This window comes from Carassius carassius, chromosome 38 (assembly GCF_963082965.1).
Source record: "Carassius carassius chromosome 38, fCarCar2.1, whole genome shotgun sequence".
NCBI lineage: Eukaryota > Metazoa > Chordata > Actinopteri > Cypriniformes > Cyprinidae > Carassius > Carassius carassius.
Window position 1 is genome coordinate 12,444,093 of NC_081792.1, and position 10,224 is coordinate 12,454,316.

General features: G+C 54.2%; 2 protein-coding genes across 2 annotated transcripts; both read left to right on the top strand.

Moving 5' to 3' along the window:
* Nucleotides 1-4,198: 4,198 nt before the first annotated feature.
* Nucleotides 4,199-5,545, top strand: LOC132119019 (uncharacterized; the record flags this gene model as incomplete). Its single annotated transcript, XM_059528756.1, has 2 exons — nucleotides 4,199-4,456; nucleotides 4,971-5,545. Coding segments are annotated over exons 1-2 (729 nt in total), but the record flags the coding sequence as incomplete, so codon positions are not given.
* Nucleotides 5,546-5,891: 346 nt separating this feature from the next.
* Nucleotides 5,892-9,637, top strand: LOC132118978 (fibroin heavy chain-like). Its single transcript, XM_059528723.1, is given in 6 exon segments — nucleotides 5,892-6,098; nucleotides 6,194-6,386; nucleotides 6,804-7,240; nucleotides 7,358-7,994; nucleotides 8,036-9,277; nucleotides 9,582-9,637. Coding segments are annotated over 6 exon segments (2,772 nt in total).
* Nucleotides 9,638-10,224: the final 587 nt, after the last annotated feature.

Below are 10,224 nucleotides of genomic sequence, written 5' to 3' on the forward strand. Positions count from 1 at the left end.
CTGACAGCCTTTTGTCTGTCAGACCCACGACGATTCTATCTCTCACCATCTCATCGTGCAACTCTCCGTATCCACAGTGCTCGGCTAGACAATGCAGTTCCGTTTTAAAGTGATCAACAGACTCGCCCACTTCTTGCTGTCGCTGATAAAATTTAGCTCTCTCAAAAATCTAATTTCTGCGAGCTATAAAGTGTTCATTCAGTCTATTCTTCACAACATCATCAGCCGCTTCTTCAGGACTTAAATGCATGGAAATTAGTATGTCTTTTGCTTCCTCACCCATCACATAGATCAAGGCATTTACTTGATTTTCATCCGCCTGCGTCTCCAATCCATACGCAATTCGAAATCTTTCGAAGCGTTTTATCCATTTCAACCAGTCATCTGCTTTAAATGTGAATTTTTCCGGCGGAGAAACCTGAAACTGATTCATTATGGTGCCGCAAACTTGTCCAGAAAGCCCCCCTCTGCTGTCAGGACAAAACGAAACTGAGACTAAACTAACTTCGCAACTTTAATAACTCACTTGCAACTTTCAAGTGAGTTATTGAAGTTGTGAAGTTAGTCTCGGTTTCGTTTTTTGTCCTGTCAATTTCTACACTTCTGACACCATGTTCTGTTGTTTAATAGGCACAACGACAACCTTTATAATGGAGGACGATGCGACTGCCAGCCATAACTTCTGATAATTTTTTATTATCCCCTTTTCAGTACCGTAACACAGTATATGTCACTCCCGTTTCCTGTGTATTCTAAAACTACCATATAGAACCTAATACTAAAAATCCCATAGAGAAACTACGAGGTATTACCAAAAAGAAAATGAGAAACGAGATCAAAAAATGCAGATGCTGAAGGCCACCGTCAAAGAGACCTGGGGCCTCATTTATAAAGCGTGCGTACGCACAAAACGGGGCTGGAAACGTACGTACGCCAGTTCCCACGCAAAGGTTGTGATCTATAAAAAACAAACTTGACGGGAGAATGTGCGCACCTTTAAGCAAACTTTGAGCCGTGCGTACGCACATTCTGGAGACAAAGGGAATTGGCGACACCGATGGTGAGGTCGTGAACTGAAGTTAGATTGTAGAAAATAAATGTGAGAAGAACGATTATAAGAATGAATGACATTTAATTTTCACTCCATTTCATACGTTATATCCACATTATCATGAAGATTAAATCCAACAGTGTTATTTGTGCCGATTGTTTTAGGCTATATACATCTAGTAAAATCCAAACGTAATTCAAAATGTATTAAAAGTAAAATAAAATAATAATCAGCGCTGCCTTACAGTCACATTGTCCACAACGGGAGCACAGGAGGACATGGCGCGATACATGTGATAGCCTACAGAATAGCATGAAATACCCTTTTATTAGAGAACTGCAGAACACAGTGTAAAAAGGAAATATTTTCCGTAATGTACATAGCCTATATCATAAAATGTCAAAGTCTGCAAAAACAGTAATGAAGCACAATCGCTACTCATCATCGGTCCTAACTATTACGGTGTTCATTACAAAACCGTCAAGAAGCATGTGTTCACTATAACATTTTCGTCTTAAATTTTCGCCCACAAATTAATTAAGTGATTTTGTCAAGGTGTTAACGATCAGTCTATTTGCTAGAAACATATAAATTCTCCGGTGACCCGGGTATGTAATGCTTCATGATGGCACTCCTGGCACTGTTGGAGGATTACGCTAATGGCAGAATAAGGAGAGAACGAGTTTTCAGGGACCATGATGATTTCCTGGCCCATGATGATGACTGGCTAATAAGCCGATTTAGATTCCCTAGAGCTGTGCTCTTGGATCTATGTGCTGAATTGGGTCCAGTATTAGAGAGGGCAACACGCCGGAACCATGCCATCCCAGTCCAAATACAAGTCCTCACCACTCTGGGGTTCTTGGCAACCGGCTGTTTCCAGCGGGAATTGGCAGACAGGTAAATTAATAATATAAAAAAACTATAAGTAATCCTCAAATTTGTCTCTAAGACCTTTTTGTATATGAAATAATTCTATTGGAATCTATCATCTCACCCTATAGGTCTGGTATATCACAGCCGTCCCTGAGTGCCATAATATCTGTCGTTTTAAATGGTATACTTAATATGGTTAGTCGATACATCAGGTTCCCCTACACTGTGCGAGAACAGGCCGAAATTAAAACGCAATTTGCAGCAATGTCTGGTTTCCCAAATGTAATCGGCGCAATTGACTGCACTCATGTTGCTATAAGGGCACCATCTGAAAATGAATTTGCTTATGTTAATAGAAAGCATGTGCATTCTATTAATGTGCAAATCATATGTGACTCCAACATGACCCTCACAAACATTGTGGCACGCTGGCCTGGTTCAACACATGATTCCTTTATCTTGACACATAGCAGTGTAGGGAACAGACTAAATGCAGGCGCAGTACGTGATGGCTGGCTTCTTGGTGAGTTTAACAATATTAAAAAGTAGAAACTGTAACAATTTTGTTTTTAATATAATTATAACCTGCAGGCGACAGTGGCTACCCCCTGAGACGCTGGCTCCTCACCCCATTTTTAAACCCGCAGAGCGCAGAGGAAACTCATTATAACGAGGTCCACTCTCGTGCCCGCGCAGTTGTGGAGCGTGCCATCGGCATCCTGAAATGCAGATGGCGTGCTCTGGATGCCTCGGGTGGCAGACTTTTATACCATCCAGCAAAAGTGTGCAAGATTGTCAGGGCGTGTGGTGTTTTGCACAATATAGCACTGAGAAACGGTATTCCTCTCCCTCCTGATCTCCCTCTACCCCAGCATTACGACCCCGAGCCACAGCCCCCTGGCCGACAAGAGGGATATCAACGAGGTGCAAGAATCCGTGAGGATGTCATGCGGCGTTTGTAAAGAAAGACAAAACTCAAGGTTCATGTTTTAACTGCATCTTTTAATGATTGTGCAATTTCTTGCATCACTTCTCTCATCTGCCGTAGCTCATCTGCAACCCTGTTGACAGCGTTTATTGTCTCTCGCTGTAACTGCAGGACTGCGTCAGTGAGTACCCGACCACTTTTGTACGTGCCAGACGCAGAAGGGGCACTGCTTTGAGCCGGACGCTGTGCATCTGCATCTGAGAACCCCTCACCCTGAACCTCCTGTTCATTTACAGCTTCAGACTCCGGAAGGACTGGAGGACAAACAATTGGCAACATTTATCCATTTATCACCCCACACACTCAAATGTACAGCGTTAATGATTAAAAATCGGTTTAACCTTGCTCCTCTGTGGTTTCAGTCACGTCAGTGTCTCCCTCCTTTTCCGACACAATACCACACACGCTGACCTCCCCAATTATAGCCGCGATTTTGCTGTCCACTGATGTGAGATCAGCTGTACATGGGCCCCCACCAGTTGCAGCCACGCTCTGGCGGTGGGAGGACAGTTTTCTCTTTGCCTCCACCTTGAATGAATGAGAATCTTTATTTCACATATTTTGCATACTGTAAGCACATGTAAATAAAACTTTTTGAAAATCAATATTGCTATTTATATAGGTATATAGCCTAATAAAACACAAATGTAATATGTTGGTAAAAAAAAAATTTGTATACCTTCAGGTCGGACCATTTTTTCTTTAATTCTGCAACTGTCCGTTCTGTCCCACTGACACAATTGACGGCAGAAGCAATACTTTGCCACTCGCACTGCTTCTTTTTATTAGTGACCCCACTGCTGTGGCCACCAAATAACACAGTTTTCCGAGCCTCCACCTCCCCTACAAGTGTTTCAATCTCAGTATCTGAGAAATTAGCTACTAGAAAGCTACAGGCAGGTGAGTTTGATCAGGGTTGGAATTGACCTGTTCTCCTTGGATCTTTAAAACCCCATTTTACAGAGGTTAATATTTTAGCATCACGTATTCGTTGTAGTTTTGTGTGCGTTGTTGTCCGCTTGTCCTGACGCACCAATTCATTGTATTTTTCCAGCAGAGATCACAGGCTGGGAGGATGACAGCTCGAGTGCACTTCTCGTTGATTGCTGCTTTTTTGTGTCTGTTCGGATACTTGAGCGTAACTCATGCTATTCAAAGAGTCCCAGGTGAAAAGATCTGTTGCTTTCATTACACACTCTGAAGAAATGCAGAAATAATTGACTCTAAGTCTTTGAAAGTAATTAACCTAGTTTATGAATGAGTAGTAGGTTTTAAAACCCTTTTGATTTGAAGCAGACAAAAATTTAAATCTTTGTATATAGGTTTGAGACCCATTGTGAAACCCCTGACTTACAAATGCTGAAACTGCACTCCCTGGCCTCCCGTAATGATCTGCTTGAATTCTCTAGTGGACGGTTTATGTCCGGCGACGCTGACCGTCGTGCCGTCCCAGCGAGGATGTTCCTCTGACGAAGACGGCCCTGGAGGCCACAAATGCTGTCTATTTGACTGTGGGCCTGTTTGCGTGCTGCCCATTTTCAGTGAGTTTCAGTTAATAATGGATGTTAAGGCTAAAAAACACACACTAGTAACCCATTGAATTCAATGAAAGTTTTAAGCAGAGACCTTGCCTTTTTTTTCTCTAAAGTCAGTTTGAATTCATCCCTTAGGATGGTTTTAAGGACCGAATGGCTTTACAAAATAAAGCGGAATAATACTTTGAATGGTGGTTCTAAATTCCAGTCCTGGGGACCCCCTGCTCTGCACATTTTTGCATGTCCCCCTTATTTAACACATCTCATTGCGATCATCAGTTTCCACAAATCTTGCCCTGGAGGTCCAGTGCGCTGCAGAATTTAGTTCCAACCCTGATCAAAGTCACCTGCCTGTGACTTTTCTTATGATCCCAAAGACATTGATTTAACATGCTGAGGTGTTTGATTAGGGTTAGAGCTAAACTCTGCAGGAAAGTGGCTCTCGAGGTCCAGATCTGAGGATCCCTGGTCTATATTCACAAACTAAAACTGATCTGTGTCTGAATTTGTGTTCATGCAGTGAAGCCGGGTCAATGTCCCATACCGGAGATGATTCCACTGTGTGCTGAAAGCTGTTTCCACGATGGTCAGTGTCCTACCACACAGAAGTGTTGCCCAACCACCAGTGGCTTTGCATGCAGTGAACCACGTGGTCAGGGAAGAGGTCAGGCAAGTTGCCAGGGAAGCGGCGCGGGACAGGGCTTCGGAGCTGGCCAGGGAAGCGGAGTGGGACAGGGCTTCGGAGCGGACCAGGGAAGCGGAGTGGGACAGGGCTTCGGAGCGGACCAGGGAAGCGGAGTGGGACAGGGCTTCGGCGCTGGACAGGGAAGAGGAGTGGGACAGGGCTTCGGAGCTGGACAGGGAAGAGGAGTGGGACAGGGCTTCGGAGCTGGCCAGGGAAGCGGAGTGGGACAGGGCTTCGGAGCTGGCCAGGGAAGCGGAGTGGGACAGGGCTTCGGAGCAGGCCAGGGAAGCGGAGTGGGACAGGGCTTCGGAGCTGGCCAGGGAAGCGGCGCTGGCCAGGGAAGCGGCGCTGGACAGGGAAGCGGCGCTGGACAGGGAAGCGGCGTGGGACAGGGCTTCGGAGCTGGCCAGGGAAGCGGCGCTGGACATGGCGCGGGACAGGGAAGCGGAGTGGGACAGGGCGCGGGCCAGGGAAGCGGCTCTGGACAGGGCTTTGGAGCTGGCCAGGGAAGCGGCTATGGACAGGGCGCTGGCCAGGGAAGCGGCGCTGGCCAGGGCTTCGGAGCTGGCCAGGGAAGCGGCGCGGGACAGGGAAGCGGCGCGGGACAGGGCTTCGGAGCTGGCCAGGGAAGCGGCTCTGGACAGGGCTTCGGAGCTGGCCATGGAAGCGGCTATGGACAGGGTGCGGGCCAGGGAAGCGGAGCTGGCCAGGGAAGCGGAGTGGGACAGGGCTTCGGAGCTGGACAGGGCGTGGGACATGGAAGCGGCGCCCGACAGGGCTTCGGAGCTGGACAGGGCGCAGGACATGGAAGCGGCGCCGGACAGGGAAGCGGCGCGGGACATGGCTTCGGAGCTGGCCAGGGAAGCGGAGTGGGACAGGGCTTCGGAGCTGGGCAGGGAAGCGGAGCGGGACAGGGCTTCGGAGCTGGACAGGGAAGAGGAGTGGGACAGGGCTTCGGAGCTGGCCAGGGAAGCGGAGTGGGACAGGGCTTCGGAGCTGGACAGGGAAGGGGCGCGGGACAGGGAAGCGGCGTGGGACAGGGCTTCGGAGCTGGACAGGGAAGAGGAGTGGGACAGGGCTTCGGAGCTGGCCAGGAAAGCGGAGTGGTACAGGGCTTCGGAGCTGGCCAGGGAAGCGGAGTGGGACAGGGCTTCGGAGCAGGCCAAGGAAACGGAGTGGGACAGGGCTTCGGAGCAGGCCAGGGAAGCGGAGTGGGACAGGGCTTCGGAGCTGGCCAGGGAAGCGGCGCTGGCCAGGGCGCTGGACAGGGAAGCGGCGCTGGACAGGGAAGGGGCGCGGGACAGGGAAGCGGCGTGGGACAGGGCTTCGGAGCTGGCCAGGGAAGCGGCGCTGGACATGGCGCGGGACAGGGAAGCGGAGTGGGACAGGGCGCGGGCCAGGGAAGCGGCTCTGGACAGGGCTTTGGAGCTGGCCAGGGAAGCGGCTATGGACAGGGCGCGGGCCAGGGATGCGGCGCTGGCCAGGGAAGCGGCGCTGGCCAGGGCTTCGGAGCTGGCCAGGGAAGCGGCGCGGGACAGGGCTTCGGAGCTGGCCAGGGAAGCGGATCTGGACAGGGCTTCGGAGCTGGCCATGGAAGCGGCTATGGACAGGGCGCGGGCCAGGGAAGCGGAGCTGGCCAGGGAAGCGGAGTGGGACAGGGCTTCGGAGCTGGACAGGGCGCGGGACATGGAAGCGGCGCCCAACAGGGCTTCGGAGCTGGACAGGGCGCGGGACATGGAAGCGGCGCCGGACAGGGAAGCGGCGCGGGACAGGGCTTCGGAGCTGGGCAGGGAAGCGGAGTGGGACAGGGCTTCGGAGCTGGGCAGGGAAGCGGAGTGGGACAGGGCTTCGGAGCTGGGCAGGGAAGCGGAGTGGGACAGGGCTTCGGAGCGGGCCAGGGAAGCGGAGTGGGACAGGGCTTCGGAGCGGGCCAGGGAAGCGGAGTGGGACTGGGCTTCGGAGCTGGCGAGGGAAGCGGAGTGGGACAGGGCTTCGGAGCTGGCCAGGGAAGCGGAGCGGGACAGAGAAGTGGAGTGGGACAGGGCTTCGGAGCTGGCCAGGAAAGCGGAGTGGGACAGGGCTTCGGAGCTGGCCAGGGAAGCGGAGTGGGACAGGGCTTCGGAGCAGGCCAGGGAAGCGGAGTGGGACAGGGCTTCGGAGCAGGCCAGGGAAGCGGAGTGGGACAGGGCTTCGGAGCTGGCCAGGGAAGCGGCGCTGGCCAGGGCGCTGGACAGGGAAGCGGCTCTGGACAGGGAAGGGGCGCGGGACAGGGAAGCGGCGTGGGACAGGGCTTCGGAGCTGGCCAGGGAAGCGGCGCTGGACATGGCGCGGGACAGGGAAGCGGAGTGGGACAGGGCGCGGGCCAGGGAAGCGGCTCTGGACAGGGCTTTGGCGCTGGCCAGGGAAGCGGCTATGGACAGGGCGCGGGCCAGGGCTTCGGAGCTGGCCAGGGAAGCGGATCTGGACAGGGCTTCGGAGCTGGCCATGGAAGCGGCTATGGACAGGGCGCGGGCCAGGGAAGCGGAGCTGGTCAGGGAAGCGGAGTGGGACAGGGCTTCGGAGCTGGACAGGGCGCGGGACATGGAAGCGGCGCCCAACAGGGCTTCGGAGCTGGACAGGGCGCGGGACATGGAAGCGGCGCCGGACAGGGAAGCGGCGCGGGACAGGGCTTCGGAGCTGGGCAGGGAAGCGGAGTGGGACAGGGCTTCGGAGCTGGGCAGGGAAGCGGAGTGGGACAGGGCTTCGGAGCTGGGCAGGGAAGCGGAGTGGGACAGGGCTTCGGAGCGGGCCAGGGAAGCGGAGTGGGACAGGGCTTCGGAGCGGGCCAGGGAAGCGGAGTGGGACTGGGCTTCGGAGCTGGCGAGGGAAGCGGAGTGGGACAGGGCTTCGGAGCTGGCCAGGGAAGCAGAGCGGGACAGAGAAGTGGAGTGGGACAGGGCTTCGGAGCTGGCCAGGGCGCGGAGCGGGACAGGGAAGCGGAGTGGGACAGGGCTTCGGCGCTGGCCAGGGAAGCGGCGCTGGCCAGGGAAGCGGCGCGGGAAAGGGCTTCGGAGCTGGCCAGGGAAGCGGCGCGGGAAAGGGCTTCGGAGCTGGCCAGGGAAGCGGCGCGGGACAGGGAAGCGGAGTGGGACAGGGCTTCGGCGTTGGCCAGGGAAGTGGTTATGGACAGGGCGCGGGCCAGGGAAGCGGCGCGGGCCAGGGCTTCGGAGCTGGACAGGGAAGCGGAGAGGGACAGGGTTTCGGAGCGGGCCAGGGAAGCGGAGTGGGACAGGGCTTCGGAGCTGGCCAGGGAAGCGGCGCTGGCCAGGGCGCGGGACAGGGCTTCGGCGCGGGACAGGGCTTCGGAGCTGGCCAGGGAAGCGGCGCGGGAAAGGGCTTCGGAGCTGGCCAGGGAAGCGGCGCGGGAAAGGGCTTCGGAGCTGGCCAGGGAAGTGGCGCAGGACAGGGAAGAGGAGTGGGACAGGTCTTCGGCGCTGGCCAGGGAAGTGGTTATGGACAGGGTGCGGGCCAGGGCTTTGGAGCGGGCCAGGGCTTTGGAGCGGGCCAGGGCTTTGGAGCGGGCCAGGGCTTTGGAGCGGGACAGGGCTTTGGAGCGGGACAGGGACGCGGAGTGGGCCAGGACTTCGGAGCGGGCCAGGGAAGCGGAGTGGGACAGGGCTTCGGAGCTGGCCAGGGAAACGGCACTGGCAAGGGCGCTGGACAGGGAAGCGGCGTGGGACAGGGAAGCGGCGTGGGACAGGGCGCGGGCCAGGGAAGCGGAGTTGGACAGGGCTTCGGAGCTGGCCAGGGAAGCGGCGCTGGATATGGCGCGGGACAGGGAAGCGGAGTGTGACAGGGAAGCGGCTATGGACAGGGCGTGGGGCAGGGAAGCGGCGTGGGGCAGGGAAGCGGCGCTGGACAGGGAAGCGGCGCGGGGCAGGGCGCTGGACAGGGAAGCGGCGCGGGGCAGGGCGCTGGACAGGGAAGCGGCGCTGGCCAGGGCGCTGGACAGGGAAGCGGCGCTGGCCAGGGTGCTGGACAGGGAAGCGGCGCGGGACAGGGAAGCGGCGCGGGACATGGAAGCGGCGCTGGAAAGGGAAGTGGCTATGGGCAGGGCAGCGGACAGGGAAACAGATGTGCCATGTCCCATGTGCGGCTCCAAGGTCTGCTTGGACGGGAGGTTTTCTTTCGTTGGCAGAAAAGGGTTGTGTGGTGAAGGCAGGTGAAGTTTTGGGTTGTGGCCCTTCGCTTTTTTCTGCTTGTAAGCATATTGGATTTCCTTGTCACTCAGTTTCAGCTGGGTTGTGAAATCATAGCTTAGGGAGCTGGTTATCTTGACTAGCTCCTCGTGGTTGTTGTTCTTTATTGAATCTTGTTCTGGCTTGAATCTTGTGTCAGGAATCATCTCAGGATTGGAATTATTATTAAAAATATTAATGCTGATAATCTCTTTCCTTATTCTGACAGGATTGACACCGTACACCTTACAGTTGGACTGCTCACCAGGGAGGTTGCGAAGGTGACAGTTGTTCAATCCTTATCTCTATTAAATTGATCTCAGCATTGGATAAGATGCTGAAACTTGGATTGCGTTTCCAAATGTAGGGAGGTTAGGAAGAACAAAGGAGGGCTTGATTATAATCAAATTCCTAAGGATGATTCATCTTCTTTGACACAATTGTGTAGCTCATTCACTTAGAATTGATTGATGGTTCTTACAGGTCCCTACAAATGTGAAAAGTGCAGAGGAAAGAAAGCAGGAGAGAACAGGACAGAAGGGACAGAGACCGTAAGGCTCTGTTGCTGTTATGCCCATCTACGAGTAGAGTGTTGTTTTAGTTGCTGCACAACTAATCAAAAAAAAAAAAATTAAGGTAAAGCGAGTTGTCTTTCTAATTTATTTTGAACTCATAGTGAGGGATAAAGGTCCGCCTTGCCCGCTTGCATTATGAAGCACAAGAGAGAGCCCAGGCACACCAAGCTGAACTGAATTTGCAATTGGAAGTACGCAAGATGGAAATCGAGGCTGAGATGCAGGTGAAGCTGAGGCAGCTTGAGCTAGGTGCATCAAACGTTGCTACCGGCTCACCTGTACAGTCGGACACCACTC